This window comes from Pongo abelii, chromosome 4 (assembly GCF_028885655.2).
Source record: "Pongo abelii isolate AG06213 chromosome 4, NHGRI_mPonAbe1-v2.0_pri, whole genome shotgun sequence".
NCBI lineage: Eukaryota > Metazoa > Chordata > Mammalia > Primates > Hominidae > Pongo > Pongo abelii.
This window is the reverse complement of record NC_071989.2, coordinates 64,261,654-64,282,718: the sequence shown is the minus strand read 5'-3', so window position 1 is coordinate 64,282,718 and position 21,065 is coordinate 64,261,654. Positions and strand designations below refer to the sequence as shown.

General features: G+C 40.2%; 2 protein-coding genes across 10 annotated transcripts in view; one reads left to right on the top strand and one right to left on the bottom strand.

The window, feature by feature from the left end:
* Positions 1-3,511: 3,511 nt before the first annotated feature.
* CDC20B (cell division cycle 20B) overlaps positions 3,512-21,065 on the top strand; it is a 94,158-nt gene continuing 76,604 nt past the window's right edge. For 4 of the 7 annotated variants that reach the window (XR_010139956.1, XR_010139955.1, XM_063724104.1 and 1 more), the window contains exons 1-4: positions 3,512-5,448; positions 6,207-6,225; positions 6,827-7,594; positions 7,881-7,943. Coding sequence is in view for 5 of the 7 variants with exons in the window: in XM_063724104.1 (XP_063580174.1) it covers positions 7,532-7,594; positions 7,881-7,943 (126 nt within the window). In the remaining 2 variants the exon portion in view is untranslated. The other 3 variants (XM_063724102.1, XM_063724103.1, XM_024247443.3) reach the window with 3 other exon arrangements.
* On the bottom strand, positions 15,776-20,651 carry GPX8 (glutathione peroxidase 8 (putative)). 3 transcript variants are annotated; one of them, XM_002815560.6, is made up of 3 exons: positions 20,143-20,651; positions 19,285-19,546; positions 15,776-16,481 (listed from the first exon to the last, which is right to left on the bottom strand). In XM_002815560.6, exons 1-3 carry the CDS (start codon positions 20,344-20,346, stop codon positions 16,318-16,320), a joined length of 630 nt encoding a protein of 209 aa, XP_002815606.1. In that variant the 5' UTR covers positions 20,347-20,651; the 3' UTR covers positions 15,776-16,317. The 3 variants fall into 3 exon arrangements, with proteins under 3 accessions (XP_002815606.1, XP_002815607.1, XP_024103214.1); XM_002815561.6 differs by having other exon boundaries at positions 20,296-20,509; XM_024247446.3 differs by lacking the exon at positions 19,285-19,546 and having other exon boundaries at positions 16,413-16,481; positions 20,143-20,388.

The window sequence follows — 21,065 nt, the reverse complement described above, 5'->3', positions numbered from 1 at the left end:
TCCTGGCCTCAATTTCTTTTTCATCTGGTCTTCACAGCAACATATGAAATAGATATTATTAGTATTTTGCAGATGAGGAAGCTGAGGCTCTGGAAGGGAGTGTTAATGACTTGGCCAAGTCCACACAGCTAGTACATGGAAAAGCTAGGATTCCAACAGGTTCTCTGACTCTAAAGCCTGTGTTCTTCCCACAGCTCTGTGCTACAAAGAAGCAAAGGGGCAAGAGGGTGCATATTTTATGTCATTCTGAGTTTAGAGGAGCTAAAAATCACTAAAAGTAAAATTCACTAGGGGCAGCAGCCGTAACATTTGTTTTGGAAGACTCTCCTCCATGGTCTCTCATGTTCCTACATGTCTTGCTGGACATGCTAAAAATGTGAGATCTTCATGACTCTTTATCTGGGCTCAGAATTGGTTTGCAGCATGCATTTTACAGGTTGAGGTAATCTGCGACAAAGAGCAACCTTGCTTTTGCTTACTGTAAAAGCAGAAGTTTCTTCAAGCTAAGCCTTTCTCTCCTCTAACGCAACCCATTACAGGTGCAGGGATCAATATGGGCTCTCTCTGTCACCCAACGAGATTTGGGGGCAAGGCGAATTGATGTAAATATGCCCATTCAGGTAGCTGTGTTGTAATAAAGTCTTTTGTCTGATCCAGGAGTCTTGTGTCTTCTGCTATTAACAGCATCCACAAAACAGTAATAGGCTAACTTATTAGACTGTAGATAGAAGAAAATGAAATTCCCTGATCCAAAAATTTATATCTAAAGTATCAGTAGTCCCTGGAAAACTTGGAAAAAGAAGGCATAAAAGCAATCATAAAATAAGTTAAAAAAGGACAAGTATTGATCTTTAAATTAGTCAACTTTTTTGTGTATGAGTTTATCTAAACTGTTTCTCCAACATTTCACCCTCTGGAAAGGAGCCCTGGTTTTAGGGCTTAAAACTCCAAATTGCCCCTTGGTGTTGCTGTGCTTCACTGCATGTTAAGCTCTAGAAAACTAACTTCTCACGTGTTGGTGGGTACTCTTTCTGTGGGCTTTAGTGTTGCCATGAACAGACATGTTGAGTGGCTGATTGGCTGTGATTCCAGATAGCTTCCCAGTCGGGAAGTTCCGTGCTGAGGTCACTCTGGTTGGTAATTCGTGAACTATAATGATACAGAGGTAGAAAGAATATTAGACCTTCCTCTGTTTAATGTCTTCATTTTATAAGTAACCAGACTACTGGGGAAGAGTAACTTGACCAAAATTATACTGCAAGTTAATGGCAGAGCAAGAATATCTGGTCTGGAGAGAACCCCATTGTTTAATTCACCACTCTGGTTCAAATCTACTTCTCCAGAACTGTTAACGAGACATAGCAATCATGGGATACTGACTTACACTAACTAAGCTCAAGTCTGGTAGGTAAGCCAGAATCCAATTCACTTACAATTGGAGGTATGTAGCTATCTAGAATCAGGACCCTTCCCTTTCAGAAGCAAGTCTTCCCAGACTTAACCTTAAGTCATAAATCAAGTGGTTGCCTGGTGAGCACAGAATTGGAATACATTTAAATGCAAATGTTTATTCTCTGGTGACATAAACATCTAACTAGATTAGCCGTATGGATTTCTCTTGATTTAGTATATTACTAGTTAAGGAACTGAGTTGGAGGTTTAGAATTCACTCATATTGTATTTATTGACCACCTACTATGTGCCACGTACCTAGTATATGGCTCTGGACCTAAGGATAGTGTCTTCTGGAAGTGCTTTATAAAGACATATTTATTATCCAAATACTCATTTTACTTAGTCATCTAAGTTCCACCACTTCATTCTCAAAGAAAGAAATGTATACTTTTAGAAGCTTTGTATTTTCTCTCTTGATCCTCATCATAAATCTGTACAGTAGGTAATAATGATCCTATTTTACAGTTGAGGAGCCTGAGACTTAAAGGAGTAGAATAACATGTTTCAAGTTATACAATTAGCAGGTGTCAGGCCTAGGACCTGCATACTTTTTAACTCACATATTTCTTAAAACTGAGTTTATCACATTCCAAATGCGGCATGTGAAAGTCTTTCTTTTGTGATTCTATATTGCCACTTCCATGATTTGGAAAAGGTTCTAATCTCATTTACAAATTGGTTCAGTGAACAAATTATTGATCACCAACCAAGTGCAAAGCTTACTATGTGCAAAGCACTGAGCCGATCTCTGAAGAGGAAACCAAGATGAAAAACACAAGATTCTTGTATTCTTGGAGCTTACAGTATAGTGGAGAATGTATATAACACACACACAAAATCTGGAAGTAAGCAGACTAGAAGTACAAACAATATGGTATGGAAGCAGAGGGAAGATAAAGAAATTCTAAGTAGCACGATTTGATTTGAGAAGGCTCTTTGGAAAAGGTGGCTGAAATTTAAGAGTAAGAATTTGCCAGGAAGAGATAAGAAAAAAGACAATCCAAAAGTAAGGCAGCCTCAACAAAGACCTGAAGGCAAGAGAGTGCTAGTATCAAGTATATCTGAAGATAGGAGGTGTTGGTGGTGTTGTGGGAGATTATGAGAGAAAGGCAGAGAGAAGTTAAGTCCTAAAGGGGTTTTATGTGAATTAGAGAACTTAGAACTTAATTCTATGTGTTAAGAAGGTCTTTCAAGGGACTTGGGGCAGGGGAGAAATATGATCAGCTTAAGATAATGCTTATTGCCTTTTATGGTTTTATTATTGGATCTCTACTTCTTTGCATAGTGCATGACACTTGCTGGGTGCAAAGACATATGTTAAATGAACGGACTGGAGAAAGAATAGATGGAGGTTATCACGTTATTATTTTTAAGAAGAGGGCAGGTGTAATCAACACAGCAGAGGGGAAAATGACTATCTTTGACAGGTGGATTTGGGCACATGGGGAAGGGAAAGAGTTAAGGAAAGCTGACTTTGCCTCTGCTCCACCAGGAAGATGGTGATACTGGCAACAGGGCACACAGAGGGAGGAATAGATAGATGGTCTGGGCAGAATGGGAATAAGGAAAGATTCTCAATTCTGTTTTGGATTATGTTGCATTTGAAGTTCTGGAAGAATATCTAGTGAAAACAGATTTTCAGGTCTAGAGCATTCGTGAACCAGCTTTTCTTTGAGAGGGGATCATTTTCATATGCCTGATTTCATCCATTGTTTTATACAGATTTGAATTAATTTCATTTTAAAATTTTCTTTGCATTGCCTTAAAATGGTAGGGAACTACCTTATTTGGGCAGTTACCCTATGCAAGAACGACCCTAAGGAGGAAGTGAAAGGAAAAATGTTTTAAAGGAAATAAGTGGTTGGAGGTGATCTTAAGATTTTCATGCAGTGAAGCTGGGCAAACCTTTCCCTCTATCCTTGTTAACTGGGGTATGAATGGAGAAATAATTTTAAAGGACAGACCCTGTACTGTACTTAGAAATCAGGCAGTAATAGAAAAATATGCATATACGCGAACTACTTGTAATCGAAAAAATAATAAGCCATGTAACCAGAGGTAATGTGCTACTTTATTGACCACTCTTCTGACTGAGGCTTTTACACTGCTGGAACCTTTGCAATTTAAACTTTTGGAGCCCTTTGTAAATTAAATTTTTGGATAGTCTGCATCATGAGGGCTTCATTCGTCCACCCATGCGCTATACTGAGCCACGTTACACCGGGGAGCAGAGAGTTTATCAGTCTGGGGCGATGTTTTTCCTTCCCTTTGTTTCGCTTCGTGGCTGACTTCCTTGCGCCACCAGAGTGCGGTTATCCTAAGCTCTCCCCTTCTGCAGTCTAACACCTGCCCCGCACAGGCTGGAGCTGTATCAGCCCCCACTGGCGTGGCGCTTTCCCTCACACTCCCAGCTCGCGCTCCCCAACCCCTGCTGGGCGGGGAACGCGTGCCCCAGGGACGGTTGGAGCGAACTCCCAACCGTCCCTTTGGCCCAGTAGGCGCGCGCAGGTGCTGCCGGGCGGCGCGCAGAAGCTAGGGGCGGGAGCAGGCGCGGGCGTAGCCCAGCCTGGAGCCGGGCGGGGAGGAACCGCGGGCCGGAGGGGCGCGCAAACCTGCCGCTGGCGCTGGGGATGGGGAGCTCTCCGGTTTGCACTGCTCGGAAATTAGTTGAATACAGTGAATTAGAGAAAACAAGTTGAAAAATGATAAGTATAATGAGATCTCATTTGTGGGGGAAGATCCACGGGGCCAGACTCTATGTGTGCACGTGCAAATACATTGAAAAGGGTCTGACGAAGCTGGGGGAAGGAGGAGGTTGGGAGAGCTGATTGAAGGGAGTGTACTTGGTATATTGCACATTCAGCGCATATGCCGCTGAAGCGAGCCCATGTATATGGCATATTTCTGAGATATTTAACATTCTTGATGTTTAGAATGAAAGTGTAATAGAAAAAAAAAAAAGAGATCGCATTTGCGAAGCTTGAATATCCTCTTGCTTCCCATTGATAGGGACCTACTCAGATTCTCAGAGCACCGGCGACTTTGAGAGTTAACGGAAGCTTTTCCAAATTCTTTCTCTCCCTTCCTCCACTACTCCACCTCCGCTCGCTCCCGTCGCCTTTCTTTCCTCAAAATCCTTAGAACTGGCCTTTGTCGAGGAGTCTTCCTCACAGCCTTTCTCATTGTCACATTCTCCCTGCAAAACCTATTCTCAAAGAGGAAACATTTGAAAGATAGTAAAGCTACTCTCAGGCGCATAAATATTTGAATTAGACATTGTTCCTAAACCATATTTGATAAAAATTAAGATAATATGTTTACAGGATGTTTCTGTTTTCCCCAGTCTTACCAAAGTGCTTCTTATTAGAATGACCACATGATGTTAAATATTTTTTCATTTTGAAATAATTTCAGGCTTAGAAAAAAGTTACAAAAATAGTACAAATAATTCCATTATATCCTTCACTCAGCGTTCACAAATCTTAACATTTTACATAGCCATAGTACAATAATCATAACTAGGAAATCAGCATTACTACTACTCTATTAACTAATCTGCAGATATGGATCAATTCAAATTTCTACAGCTATCTAACCAATATCTTCTTTTTTGTGGTCCAGGATTCAATCCAGGACGTCGCAGTGCATTTGGTTGGCGTGTCTTGTTTCTTTTAATCTGTGACAGTTTCTTAGTTTTTCTTTATTGATGACTATGATACTTTTGAAAAGTACTGGCCAATTTTGTGGAATGTCTTTTAATTTGGGCTTGTCTAGTATTTTCTCACTATTAAGGTTATGCATTTTGTGGGGCAAAAATATCACAGAAGTGATGTGTCCTTCTCATGAGGCACAGTATGTCAACATGTCTCACTAATGGTGATGTTAACTTTGATCACTTGGTTAAGGTGGTCTCTGCCAGTTTTGGTCGGTGAAAAGTTGTGATTTTAATTTTTGTGTTTAATTATAGGGGGAAGTGTTCTCATCATATGCAAGGTAATTTTAGTATTCTTGACAGTTATTACTGTAATATTTGCCAAGTGGTGAGTTACTGTTTCCATCATTCTGAAGTTAAGTTTTAATCTGAATATTCAACTGCATAATAACTTCCTAAAGATATTTGACTAATACTTTTCTACTTCACACTAGGGGAAAAAAAGGCATTTGGAGGCTGTGTATATGTATGCTGTGGAATTAATGGCTAGAATGGAATTTATAAATGTATTTTTTACAGATAATTGGATTCTAAATGAATAATTCACTATTCTTAGTACTTGTAAGAAATTGGATTCTAAAAATCCCAATTTACATGGATTTATGAGCTTATTAGTTGAATTGCTTTTATTCTGTGTTTATACAAAACGGTTAAATGTAAACTATATTTAAAAATAGAACAAAGATAAATGCCCTTCATATTATTTCCAATATACTTTGAGTTTTAGTTGGCATTTGCAAAACTGATCATTTAAATTAACAATGCATGTAACTCTCATCCAATAATAGTTTACTTTTATTTAGTCTTAATGTTTGCTGAAAGGATTTACTGGAATTTGGAATGAGTACTCCACTGCAAGGAAAATAGACTTCTTGTGGGTGAAACTTAGAGCTCTTTTAATCCACTGGTTATTTGACTATCAAACATTTTGATATATGTCATTTGAAGATTAAGTTACCCTATGCAGCATTATTATTGTACATAGAAAACTGGTCTAAGTTTGGGTCTTAGTTCTAATGCCACTTTTTCTTGCTTTCAGTATGAAGAAAAGAAGAGGAGTGAGTTTTAGTTTTTGTTTTTGTTTTGTTTGTTTTGTTGTTGTTGTTTTTTTTGGATCACTGACCGTTTTGAGTATCTGCTATCTATGAACTGTTTCCCCAGAAAAACACACAAACTCACATTGCCTTAGAGCAAAATACAATCCAATGTCAAAAATGGTTGGAGGGTTAGCAAGGGAGGGACAAACAGGCTGCCAGGCTGTCAGAGGCTTCCCAGATGCAGTGTCCCCTCCTGCCATATGGCACAACTCGGCTCTCTTGGCAGCTCAGATGGGCAGCTAAGGCTGCACAGCCCATCTGGTTCCCTGTCATTTTCCGCCAGACCTCTTCCTCAACCCTCAATATCTTCCTCTCCCCCTTTATCACGGAGTCCCCAGTGTGCTCAGCTTTCTGGCCCCCTCTTCACGCCTTATGAGGTCCTGCCTGTCACTGGTTCTTTCACTACCTCTTCACCTCTCTCACCGACCTCCTGCTTAGAAACAGGGCTCAGAAGCCCGAGTGAGAGGACCTGACCACTTCCCAATGTATAGAGCAGGGATATGCAATAAGGGAATAACTTATTGCATAAATATGTCAACGCTCTCCCTTTTGATCGGCATAGAAATCTTGCCACGTTTTCTTGCCTGTCTGAAAACGAAGAGCTGACGAACACGCCTCACGTCTATAGCTGATACAGCGATTACCAACGGACAGAGAGCTGTGCACGCTCCGACCCTGCAAAGGCAGGGTGTGGTTGGAGAAAGAGAAGTGGGAGAACAGGGATCAGGGCCGTTATAACGAAACATTCTTGTTTCTGAAAATGGAAAGATCGTGAACTCCCAGAACCCGCTTCTTCGCCCGCCAACCCCTCCGCCTCCTGCCGCGATGGCAGCCCCCGGCGCCAGGCCCAGCCGCAGGCCCGCCACGGCTCGCGGCAAAGCTTGGCGCCCGGGTGCGCGCCTCGGCCGGAGGCGGTGGCGGGGCGGGGCCCAGAGAAGGCCGGCAGGGGCGGGGCCGCGGCGCGCGCCGGGGAAATCCCACCCGGGCTATGACGTCACAGCGGCGCCGGCCAATAAGAAGCCGTCGAGGGGGATTCCCGCGCCAACTGCCGCCCCGCCGGCTTTTTAAATGGTACCCTGGGGAACACCTTGCAGCGGCGCTGGGAGGAGTGAGGCACCTGGAGGGAGGTGGTGAAATAGAATGGTCCTGGGGGACGGGACTCCAGGGGTTTGACGATTAGGCGTCAAGACTGACTTAGACCTGGGAAGAAAACCAGAGGCAGTCGAGCAGAGAGGCCAAACGCCAGGCAGGGCGAAGTCAGCCGGAGATGGAGTGGAAACTGGAGCGCACGGCGCCTCGGAAAGTCCGCACGGAAGAGGAGATGCTGTGGGTGAGTAACACCCTTTTCTGCATTCTCCCTAACTCTCTAATGCGGGGCCGAAGGCCTCGTTCGTAATATCTGTTTAGGACCAAGAGGTGGTACGAAACTCTAAGCCCTGGTCGTAAATTTGAGTGATGTAATTTAGTTATATTCTGAAGGTGCCTAGTTGCCAAAAAAAAAAAAAAAAAAAAAAAAAGTGTAATCTGACAAGCACAGGATCTAGAAAAATTCCACACCTGAAATTATGATTTTCCTAAATAGTTTCTCTCTCAATATGTTATCTGTGTTTTCAAAGGAAAGCATAATGCGTGTGCTCTCCAAAGACTTGAAGCAGAAGAGAAGTCAAGACTCCGCCAAGGTGAGTGTCCAGGGCTTGTTCTTGTTCTCTGTTTTAACTCTGATCTTGAACAAACGAATTCTTGGTAAATAATGTATTTGTAGGAAGTTTGAGCTGGTCTGAAAATATGAGAATTTAAGTACAGTATCTTATTACATACTAAAAAAAATTTATGAAACTGAAGATCCCAGACAAATAATGCAATCATTTGCATCTGAATCGTACTTTCTAGTTTTTGCCTCCACAGCAATGGATAAAGCTGGGATGTGTCAGGTAGGCAGTGTATTGCTAGCGGCTGTTAATAAAATTTTAACAGTTGCTAGTTGCACTCTCTGTTGCATTCAGAAGCACGCCCCCCAAAGAAATGGAAATGGTGCCATCTTGTGGACAATATGGAGAAGTGGCATAAACCATGGTTCTTAACGTGAGCGATTTAAAGTTGATCCAATGTAGTACCTGTTCTCCTTGAAAGACCAAACCCATAGGTCTTTAGTGTCTCTTGTAATCAGTGTAAAAGGAAACAAATTTAAATGGTTTTATAAGTGTGTTTCATAAACAGCCTTCATCTGCTTTAAATCTCTGTCACCATTTACCATGCTTCTCTCTAGGCTCAATAGTTGATCTTCCTTTGACCTGTACTCATAGATTCTAGTTCCAAATCCACCACCATTTTAATAGATTTTTCTAGATCTTATATAAATTTTGCAACTAGGTACTGTGGCTCATGCCTGCAATCCCAGCACTTTGGGATGCTGAGGCAGGAGGATCACTTGAGGCCAAGACTTCAAGAGCAGCCTGGACAACACAGGGAGACCTTGTCTTTATAAAAAAAACTGCAGAAATTAGCTGGGCATGATCACATGTGCCTGTAGTCCCAGCTACTTGGGAGCCTGAGGCAGGAGGTTCGCTTGAGCCCAGGAGTTCAAGGCTGCAGTGAGCTATGAATGCACCACTGCACTCCAGCCTGGAGGACAGAGCCAGACCCTGCCTCTTAAAAAAAAAAATTCGATATTCAAGTGGTAACATCCTATATTGAATACATAATTGCATTTTCAGAACTCAATTACTAATGTCATTTCTAGTAGGAGAAAACTAATTACATTTAAGCCCTTACATTTCTTAAATACTTTAATGTTGATTTTTTCCCCCAAACACTGCTGCAGTTTTGTGTCATGCACAGCTTATGTATTATCACGACTCCTAGATATTTTACTGTCTAATACAGACAAGTAATCTTTGGATCAGTAAATAGAAGTGATTTGAAAAGCTATAGTTAAGTAACTTTTTATTTATTTTTTTGAGACAGAGTCTCACTTTGTTGCCCAGGTTGGAGTGCAGTGGTGCAATCTTGGCTCACTGCAAACTCCAGCTCCCAGGTTCAAGTGATTCTCGTGTCTCAGCCTCCCGAGTAGCTGGGATTACAGGCAGCACCACCACACCGGGCTAATTTTTGTATTTTTAATAGAGACGGGGTTTCACCATGTTGGCCAGTCTGGTCTCGAACTTGTGACCTTAGGGGATCAGTCAACCTTGGCCTCCCAAAGTGCTGGGATTACAGGCGTAAGCCACTGCGCCCAGTCTACAGTTAAGTAACTTTTAAAATTCATTTGTACTGTAGTAACATATCTTTATCCAAGCATTTAATTTGGGAAACCTAAGTGTAAGTATTCTGAAAGTTTTAAAGTTTTTGTTTAACTTTTATGTTTTTGACTAGATTCAAGCAAATATTGATTTTATTTCTTATAGTCTTGAAGCAATACATTTTGTGTATAAGTTTTCTTTAATGTGACTATTAAGATTAGAGTTCTGCCACTATGTTTCATGTTACAAATTTAGCCTCAGTGACTGCCTGGGCCACGAGAATCGGCAGTGACCTGAATCAGGTAGGCAGTGTATTGTTAGCTGGCTGCTTTGGTCAAGTCAGCAGCCACAACTACCCTGCCACTTGCTTCTGGATAAATTCTTCTTGTCAATGAAGTGCTCTGGATACCTGTGTGTGATGAGCTGGCAGTGTATTGTTAGCTGGTTGAATATGTGAATGGCATCGGCTAACGTGCAACTGCTGTCTTATTGCATATACAATGAACATCAGAGTGTAACTGAATCTGTAATTAGTGTGTGTTTATGTGTACTTTCTGCTATGAAGCAAGCCACTATTTACCATAATATATTATTGCCATTAACTTATAATACAGTAATACTTATAATACAATGGACAGCTTTATAATGGTAAGGAAAGTACTACAATTACTTAAATTTTTTTCCTTTTAAGAAAAATTTACTTATGCCTGCTTTTCCGTAACTAAAAATTTTTAAGAAATATTTTTGGAGTCTTTGGAGTCTTTCGGAGTAGACAGTGTTTAAGTATTTGTGAAATTATATGTTTTTAACTATAAGGTTTAGAATGTAATAACAATGTGGAATGGACCTACAATGTGTCCCCAAATTTTCAGTGAAGTCTTTATGATTCTTTCTGCATCATTAGTTTCTTTCTTTCTTTTTTTTTTGAGACGGAGTCTCGCTCTGTCGCCCAGGCTGAACTACAGTGGCGCGATCTCCGCTCACTGCAAGCTCCGCCTCCCGGGTTCACGCCGTTCTCCTGCCTCAGCCTCCCGAGTAGCTGGGACTACAGGCGCCTGCTACCATGCCCGGCTAATTTTTTTGTATTTTTAGTAGAGACGGGGTTTCACTGTGTTAGCTGGGATGGTCTCGATCTCCTGACCTCGTGATCCACACGCCTCGGCCTCCCAAACTGCTGGGATTACAGGCGTGAGCCACCGCGCCCGGCCTCTGCATCATTAGTCTCTGAATACAGCATTAGAATTGGTTTCTATAGCCATGACTGTGTGTGTACCAGCTGAAGGGAAAGTTGAGGTAATTTTCCAGATGAGTCAGTCAACTAAAACATTTTTCACTTGAAATATCAAGAATATTGGGGAATTTTTTTGGGTGGGGAATGGTTTAAATTTTTTTGGAAGATCTACCTCAATCCTTTCACTTCATTTTCTGTAAAATCACAGGTTCATGAAATATTTGGAAGACAGCATGAGATCTAACAACTTGTGAAGTGGGAAGAACTGACCATAAAATATGACCTTAAATATATTCTCATTCCCTTGGAGGCATTTTGACCCATGAAGCAGCATAGATATGTGCTGGCTTCCAGACATGTTGTATTCTTGTGTGGACATTTGCAGCCAGTTAGTGGAACTGACTTTGGTGGTGCCATCAGTTAGTTAAGCCATAGATGAGCTATAAGAAATATTTAGCATTCTCTACTGTACTGGATTATAAGTTATTGGTAAAATAATTTTTATGCTTTCCTTATTTAAACATATTTCTAGAACATGGGTTAAATAGATATCTATAATTTGATTCTTATGCATTTTACTACTTTCAAATCACATCTTCTTTTTGATGTTGCCCAGTGTTATTCACTTTCAGGAGATTTATGTTTAAGTATATCTTCCATGTAAATACTGTTTTCATCTTGTCTTTTTTAAAGGTTAAATTTCAACATGTTATTTTCTATAGAGAATCACTGACCTGGTGATAAAAATAAAACCTACTAAATTTAGAAAGCTTGGCTTTTGTGTTTTAGTTTTTTTAAATTAAAGAGCAAGACATAAAATGCCAACTTTATTTTATTTTAGATCCGGGGGTACATGTGCAGGTTTGTTACATGAATATAACAGGTGATGCTGGGGTTTGGGCTTCTAGTGAACCTATCACCCAAATAGTGAACATTGTACCCAATAGGTAGTTTTTCGGTCCTTGTGTTCCTTCCTTCTACCCCTTCTGGAGTCCCCAGTGTCTACTGTTTCCATCTTCATGTCCATGTGTACCCATTGTTTAGCTCCCACTTAGAAGTGAGAACATGCTGTAATTGATTTTCTGTTTCTGAAAATGCCAACTTAAATTTTTTTAAAGTTTTCTTTTTTAGAACTGTTGATTCTGTAGGGAAACCAACTTTATATTCAATAAACAGAAGACATTTAAAGTTGTGGTTTAGTCTCATATTATTGAGATGATGAGAAAAGAGGGAAGGAATGGAATGAAATAATAATATGTTAAAGAAATAAAAAATATGTTAAAGAGATGAATGGGTTAGGAGGAAAGTGAAGATATAAATTAAAAGAGAAAATGTTTCCATAGGTGGGAGAGGGAAAGAAAGGGATATACACTGGGATGTCAAGGGTCAAGCAGAGGGAAAAGGGATCGTAAAAAGACGGGGGAGGCTCTGCTGATGGCAAAGTATTTTCTCCCAGGTGTTTTCTCTTGGGGCAGTCTCTTGGCTGTTCGCTGGTGCTGGGAATGTCACTACTTCCCATCGCTGCCCTCTGAACCTGTCACTATTATAGTGATAGCTTCCTAATTTCTCTCTCTGCTGCTTTTTATTCCCCTGCACTGCTCTGCAAGAGACAGCCTTAACAGTTCAGCTGGATGAGGGGAGGGGAAGAGTGGAAAGGAGTGTGATGGATTAGTTTCTAGGCATAACAATTATTAGAATTTTATTTGATGGGAAAGATAAAATCAAGCAGAGGACTAAATATGGATAGTGTCCTCATATCAGCTCCACCCAAACATGTCATTTTTCTTTCAAAGGAACACCACAAATCAATGTGGTGCAATCATGGCTCACTGCAGCCTCTACCTCCTGGGCTTAAGCAATCCTCTCACCTCAGCCTCCTGAGTAGCTGGAACCACAGGTGTGTGCTACCGCACCTGGCTAATTAAAAAATTTTTTTTTGTAGAGACAGGGTCTTGCTCTGTTGCCCAGCCTGGAGTTTAGTGGAGCCACGTCGGCTCACTGCAGCCTTGACCTCTTTGGGCTCAAGCAATCCTTCCACCTCAGCCTCCTATGTAGCTGGGACCTGAGGCATATGCCACTACACTCAGCTAATTTTTTGATTTTTTTGTGGAGACAGGGTTTTGCCATGTTGCCCCAGGCTGGTATCTAACTCCTGGGCTCAAGTGATCCTCCCACCTCAGCTGCTTAAAGTGCTGATATTACAGGCCTGAGCCATCATGCCCATCGCCAATTGTCACGTTTTTAGAAATTTTGCATCCTAGTTACTAAACCATTGGTAGATTGAAATTGACCATGAGGGAGCATGAGCATTTACATTGAGCTGGCAAATGCTGTATGTCAGGATTCCTCCTCCAGAGTCTGCTATTAAACATGTACCAGCCACCATTATATATATGCTAGATACACTGCAGTTATTAAGAATTATATATATGTACATGTATACATACTATTGATACAGTGTAATTGTTAAACATTTAAAAAAATGAAATACAACTTTCAGGGCACATTTCAGCCAAATTCATATTTATTCCAATCTCTAACGCTCTGTTGTTATGTCTGCTGTAAGATGATCAGGAGTTAGTATGAAGTATTCTTCTCTATGCACCAAAGAAAACAAACAAAGCAAACTTCAAGTCAGTGAATTAGTTACCACAGTTAAAATGCATTTGATTTTGTCCTTTTCCTTTTTCACAAGAACAACAGCTGAATACTCTTTCATATGATGCCTGATATTTTTCTTTTTCTTTTTCTCTTTTTTTTGAGACAGGGTCTTTGAGATGGGGTCTCGCTCTGTTGCCCAGGTTGGAGTGCAGTGGTGCGATCTTGGCTCATTGCAACCTCAGCCTCCTGTTTTCAAGTGATTTTTCTGCCTCAGCCTCCCAAGTAGCTGGGATTACAGGCACATGCCACCATGCCTGGCTAATTTTTGTATTTTTAGTAGAGATGGGGGTTTCACCATGTTGGCCAGGATGGTCTCGAACTCCTGACCTCAAGTGATCTACCCACGTCGGCCTCCCAAAGTGCTGGGATTACAGGTGTGAGCCACTGCGCCAGGCTCTGATGTTGATATTTTTCTGTTACAGTCCTTAGCCCAGGCATCCTGTAGCACTCTGTGTCCCAGACTTTTTGATGCAGAAACAAGACTGAAGGAAGATTGTCCAATATAGGAAAGATTCAACTTTTCCTCTGTGTGTTTGTCCGCTGGTATTCCTATGAGGCATTTGAGTTACAGGTAGCAGCACATCGGCAAATGACTCCACTCCCTCTCTCAGCACACATAGCCTAATTGTTACAGAACCCCAAAGGGACACCTGAATGTCCTTTCTTTCAAGGCAATATGTATGACACGCTTTCAAATCCCCTCCTGCCTACTCTGCTTACCTAAAGGGCAAAGGGAGAAAATCCAGCACTGACACAGTCTGTAGGTTGAATAAGGCAACCAAGATTAGAGAGATGTAAGTGAAGAAACCCACTTTATCTGGCTTTGGAGAGAACTAGTGACTTAAGGCAGGATGTTCATCTGTATCATGTTGACTGGGACAGTCCTGGTTGTTCCCAGTGCAGCTCCATTATCATCCATCTGGCAGTGGGGAGTCTCTGTTGCCCATGTGGTGCTGGCATATGCAGTTCTGCTCATGCCCCTAACGTGAACGCATAAAACACCCCTGCAGTGCCACAGCACTGCTATGAGCTCATGGAAGGCGTAGGTGGGGATACAAGGCAAGAGTGCTCTGGCAGCAACACTTGGAGGGGCCGCCTGAACAAAAGTTTTCTTAGAGGCTCAGAATTTAAATTGCTAATAGGCTCTTGGGGCAAAATTGCAAAGGACAGATAGACTTGTTTGTGGCTTCTGTTTTCTTCGCTAACAATCCAGGTTAGTTCTGATTTCCTTCCTGGTCACTTAAAACACCTAAGTAAGTGTGTTAATTGACTTTTAGAGTTGCAAAGGGCTTTTTATTACATTCAACGCCTGTTCAATTTACAGGTGAGGAAACTGAAATAAGGTACTTAAGTGACTTGCCTAAAGTCACGCAGCTGGTGAGAGGTAGGAGCAGGCTTGCTGACACACTTATCTGGCATTCTTGAGGCTATCCTTACAAATCCTCTTGACCTCTGGTAGAAATTCCACCTCCACCAAATATCTTTCTAAATACATTCATAGCTGGGTGGCTGGATATGTCCTCTGAAGCAGAAGATGCTTCATGAAATATTTTTGGTTTATCTAAGAACTTTGGTCCAAATACGTATACAGAACTATATACTGAGGTAGCATTACTGAATTCGCCATAAGAAACATCTTCACTTTCATCCATCAGGTCAGAATTTGGGAGTCAAGTCACAGACTACTTAAATTGGGTCTTTTTCTTCTTAGACAAATTTATATGACTTTTTTACATTTTTGGCCATCTTCCTATTTAATTCTTGTATGCGATGAATGTATATTTCATGAGGCAATAATTAACCTTCACCAACTTGGCAGGTTGCTTTGTTAGTCAATTATAAGGCTAACAAAATATAAAGGTCATGACTTTGGGAGAAGAAATGCCTTGTGACTCTAAGAGGTTCAGTGACTGCTGATCTACACTTTAGGACTTGTATGATCACCCCCTTTTTATACTAGAGTTTAGGCTGTTTGGAGTTGACTTTTACCATTTCAGCTATCAGAATGATGCAGCATTGAATTCCTTCCAAGTGGCTAATCTAGTACGAATACATTAGCAACCCAAATCAGCCTATAAGGAATCAAGTTAAATGATCTTATACTCATGTCCTTTTTTCTACACTTGGGATTTTCACACAAAAATAAAGACTGACTTACTTGGTAATATTATGATTACAGAATTTGAGTTGCTTCTAAAAAATAATGCAGAGAGAAATACTGAAAATGATGAAGACTTTTTCAAATGTTATAATACGGTCATTTATAAATGACTATTTATATATGTCAGTTACATACATAGTGACAGTTACAGTAAAACACTAGGAACCTGTACATAAAAAGAAAAAACAAAATCCTGTACACAAAACAAGCACACATATATAAGGATTTGAATCTATGTATATATATTTTACATTTTGCAACATTTGTGTTTTGTTACATTAACATAACCATTTACAGTTATTCCAGAAATTTCAGTCATACACAGTGCTCTTGAATCCAAAGAGTGGTCTAGTGTGTTGGCATTTTCATCAAGTACAGTCCTAGAAAATGTCAAGTTGAACAATAAGATATTGAGGCACATTGGTCACTGTGTATTCTGAATTCTTTAGTATGGTCAGAGGAAGTAGTTAATATATTTCATGTTGATTCTTTGGCTACTCTTGATTTTTGCTTTGGGTAACATCCTCATCCTGGGAACATTCATTACCACTTAATAGCAAGATAACATTAAAAAAAAATCCTTCATTGCCACATTTAATAGCATGTTTAAAGAGGCAGAGGTTGCAATGAGCTGAGAATGCACCACTGCACTCCAGCCTGGGCGACAGAGTGAGACACTGTCTCCAAAAAAAAAATGTTTAAAATGAGATCAAACCCTCATGGAGACATTTCTCTGTTCTATTAGAAAGACAATGGCATTCTCATAGATCCTCTTTCTTTTTTATGATCACTTGTCTAACCAGAGCGGCTATGTCAGGCCTGATGACTTCAATGGGCTCCTCTGGCCTCCAGAACTTCACAACTTGACCCTCAGGGTTGACAAGATACTTCCAAAAATTCCACCTTGGTTCCTTCTTTGAAGAATCTAAAATATCCAGAACATATTTTCATGAGCATAATTTTATTCTTTGTCAAGATTTTCACTTCTATTAGTATCTGCATAAATGACAATTTTAGTATCAAGTTCTAGGATTGTCATAATATCAAAAACAAAACACCCAAACAAAGTGAAATTCAAGGTTAGAGTAACCAGATTTCAATATACTTGATGACTTCAACTATGAGTCTACTCATCTAGTATGTGATCTTAGTATCATGAAATGAAGCAAAGTAGGCCAGGAGTGGTGGCTCAGCCTGTAATCCCAGCACTTTGGGAGGCTGAGGCGGGTGGATCACCTAAGATCAGGAGTTCAAGACCAGCCTGCCCAACATGGTGAAACCCCATCTCTACTAAAAATACAAAAAATTAGCCGGGTGTGGTGGTGTGCACCTGTAATCCCAGCTACTCAGGAGGCTGAGATAGTAGAATCACTTGAACCTGGAAGGCGGAGGTTGCAGTGAGCTGAGACCACACCACTGCCCTCCAGCCTGGGGGACAAGAGCAAAACTCTGTGTCAAATAAAATTAAAAGCCAAAAAAAAAATGAAGCAAAGTTGTAATCCCAAATTGCTGGGATTACAGGTGTGTGCCACCACACCAGGCAAATTTTTGTATTTTGAGTAGAGATAGGGTTTTGGCCTCCCAAAGTGAATAATCACCTTATTTTGAAAAGCAATAACTTTTTTTTTGGCAGGGTCTCGCTGTGTTGCCTGGGCTGGGCTTGAACTCCTGGGCACTAAAGTGATCCTCCTGTCTTGGCCTCCCAAAGTGCTGGGATTATAGGCATGAGCTACCATACCCAGCCATGATATCCTTTTGATAAATCTTAATTTATGCAAGAAATGTAGATGTTTTTTCTATTTATACCACGCAAGATTTATGTTCATTTTATTGACTAACATGAGAAAAAATATAATAATTATAACTAAAATTTATGAAGTGCTTACTATGTGCCCAGTAGTGTATGCTCGGTGCTTCAAATTGATCCTCTCATTTAATCTTACAGGGACCCTATGAGGTGGGTATTATTATCATCCCCATTTTGCAGATGAGATAAATGGAGGCCTAGACACAAGGTCACGTGGCTAATGAGTGGTTGAGCCAGGACTGATATACCGGCCTTTTTACTCCAGAGCTCATGCTCTTAACCTTTGGGCTCTATGATCCTCCCTAACTAAGTGGAATGAAACCTTAACTCACTGTTACCTTTTTGATTACACAGGCTAAGAAGGGTTTTAGAAGGTTTGTAGTGATAAAGAGAAATAACCTATGAGCTATTACACCCATGTAACTGGCTGCTGTAACTGAAGAATGATTAGTTCAATGGCATGTGCTTGGGCTTTTCTTTCCTCAGTGGACCCTCAAAATAAGAGGAATAAAGACCTCACTGTGGTTGCCATTTATGGCGTTAGGCATTATATCAACTTTCCCTAGAAATTAAATATAATGTTTTTAGAAGATTCTGACTTCACATTTATGTGAAATATTATAGATCACTATTTGGTTTGTTGGATTAGAAGCTTGATTGCCTGAGTGGGGTAATAGTTTGATCAAAACTCAACCTATTTACAGTGAAAATAGGACTGAAGATGTCATCAGAATAAGTTAGATGAGAGAACATTAGCTAATGTCCTTTATTTATTTATTTATTTAAGATGCAGGCTTGCTCTGTCGCCCAGGCTGGAGTGCAGTGTCGCGATTTCAGCTCACTGCAACCTCTGCCCCTGGGTTCAAGCGATTCTCCTGCCTCGGCCTCCTGAATAGCTGGGATTACAGGCGCCCACCATCACACCTGGCTAATTTTTGTATTATTAATAGAGACGGGGTTTCACCATATTGGCCAGGCTAGTCTGTAACTCCTGACCTCAAGTGATCTGCCTGCCTTGGCCTCCCAAAGTGCTGGGATTACAGGTTTGAGCCACCGCGTCCGGCCTTTTTTTTTTTTTTTTTTTTTTTTGACTAATATGGTTTAGAACAGTGTCTGGCACAGAGCAGGCAGTATAGAAGTACTTTATTTTTACTATTAACACACTTAATTCCAAACAATCTTAAGAAGTCGGTACTATTGATAGCCCATTTTACAAATGAGAAACAGGCACAGAGAAGTTAAGAAGCCACATAGCAAAAACAAAAGAGCAGGGGTTTGAACCCAGGTAGCTTGAGGCCAAAGCCTATGCTGTCACTATGTCTCATGACCTTTGTGCTAAGTGACCTTGGCAAGTCTTTAAACAGATTTCTGTAGCTAGCTTAATTGGAGAAATAGCCTAACACTACTGCCCTCTGAAAAAATCAAGTTACATGTTTTTGGATTTTAGCAAAAACCTGGTAAGCTGACATATTCATCCTTGAGAATATTGTTTCAGATAAGAAAGGCAACATAAAATTAGCCACAAACATATGTTAACTAATAATGCCCAGCACTATTCATGAGAGCTGTGTGGCTATAACGACGGGAAGGGACATTTCTCCAGATGCTAGTTACAAGAGAGGAGAATTAAGATATTTTGTGAAAATAGCCATGGGCACACTTTAAGTAAATTCTTCAGGAAGATGGTAATAAGGAATAAAATACATTGGAATAGAATTCTTTTACCATCTAAGAAGCTAAAACATTGATTTCAGGGGAGCATAACTCCTAGAAGTTACAAAGGGTGAGATTCTGGCTCTTTGATAGTTTTATGAAGCTTTCCCGATACAACGTTTCAAATGAAATAGGAAAGTATTGTCCTGGTATAATTGTTTAAAAATGAAAAGCAATTTAAAACAATATATGCAAGGCAGATATTTACCAACAAGAAATCTAAATGCAGGTTCTCCTTCAGATCCTAGAATCTTAATCTTGTGGAAGATGGGGAATGTTACTCCGTAGTTTTTTCTTGCAAAAGATTCTACTTCCTTGCTTGGGCGGGGCTCCGATTCTCCAAACTGATTGCAGGGAAAAGCCAACACGCTGAAGTGGGATGGTCCAAACTCTTTGTGCAGTTCCTTCAGGGCTAAGTAATTTCTGTCTGTGAGTTGGCAGTCACTGGCCACGTTTACAACTAGTGAAACCTCCCGGAAAAAGAAAAGAATCCAACCGGAAAGTGAAGCAAAAGATTTTTAAAAATTCTGCAAGTAGTTAAAATCCTAAACAATGTGAGGGGACTATAACCTCTGATTGATGTTTTTTTCATATTTTTGGACATACACAGTTCTATTGAAAACTGTAACCTAGATGCCTGGGTTAAGGCCCTGAAATAGTACTGCCATTAAAAAAGCATTAGGTACTCATGAAAGTTTATTTTTAAATTAAAGGTAAAACTATGATCCTTGATAAGTGCTTTTTAAAGTTATTAGATTATAGAACCAATACTTTTATTAATAAATGTCATCATGTTCACATTACTAACTATAAGCATTTTCCAAACAACTTTACATATCACTTCAGCACAAAATTAAAGCATTTTAAAGATAACGAGATAATCGGAGTTTATTATTTAGAAGCAAACTATCAGAACTCTAATAACTAAAGTGATGTACTAATACCATTACTCTGAAGACTAAATTCCAACTTATGACCATGTAACAGCAAAAAAATGATTTTATTAAGAGGAATAAATAGAGACAAGGAAAAACGATAACAATAAAAATCAGATGATGCAACTTACTTTGCCTTTATACTTTTCCAGAGAAACAGTTCTTCCTTTTGCATCCTTCACTTCAAAGGCATAAAAGCTGTTGATTTTAGGTTTGAGGAATTTTAGTTGTAGAAGAAATAGCGTTACTGTGCATAGAACCATAGACAGCAAAACTGCAAATACCTTTGCTCTGGGCCCGGAACATTTTAGCGGGTAAGCTGCAAGAGGCTCCATGTTGGAGGATTCTAGAGGGAAGTCTCAGCAGCCTGGAATTCAAGGAGGAGCTGAAACTTGAAACCGGCTTAGTTTAACGGAAAACCAGGAAGGACAGACTGACTGCTTTCACTGCTAAGGAACAGAAAGACCCCTTCTCAGAAGGGAAATGAAGCGAAACTCCTGAATGAAGCAAGGAGCTCTACAGAATTTCAAAGTATTTGTGATGTAATGATAATTTTTGCTAGAAAAATCAGGACATTTTTGGTAGGTCTTTGACATTCTCCCTACAAAGAAAATATTTCGCCAGAAGATGGTGCTCTTGTAACTTGAAAGCTATGGAGGGCTCATTCCCATTCAAAGCATCCTGTGTATTTATTGAGCAACTGTTTGGATGCAGAGGATGGAGTACAATGCTCAGCAATAGTTTAGAATGTAGATTAAATGTGACCTACTCATATGATGTATAGCCTGAAGGATGTTACTATTACATGTATGGATTAAACATGCTATATGAATTCAGGAAATTTGTAGTGGAAAGAGCAGTGAAATATCTGAAAAGGCTATTTACCCTGATTGATCTAGCTAAGGCAATCAAATACCAGGTGAATACAGTCAAAATAAATATGTTAAAAACAGTGAAGGTGTTAAACCCTTCTCTATCATAAAGCAAACTATAGTCCAGTGTTTTTCAAATTTCTAATCATGACCCCCAGTCAGCAGTGCACTTTACAACGTAA

Coding starts and splice junctions, on each gene's coding strand:
- GPX8 (XM_002815560.6), bottom strand. CDS start 20,346: ATGGAGCCTCTTGCAGCTTACCCGCTAAAATGTTCCGGGCCCAGAGCA. Junction 19,547..20,142: donor TGGAAAAGTATAAAGGCAAA/GTAAGTTGCATC, acceptor TTTTTCCGGGAG/GTTTCACTAGTTGTAAACGT. Junction 16,482..19,284: donor TGCATTTAGATTTCTTGTTG/GTAAATATCTGC, acceptor TGGATATTTTAG/ATTCTTCAAAGAAGGAACCA.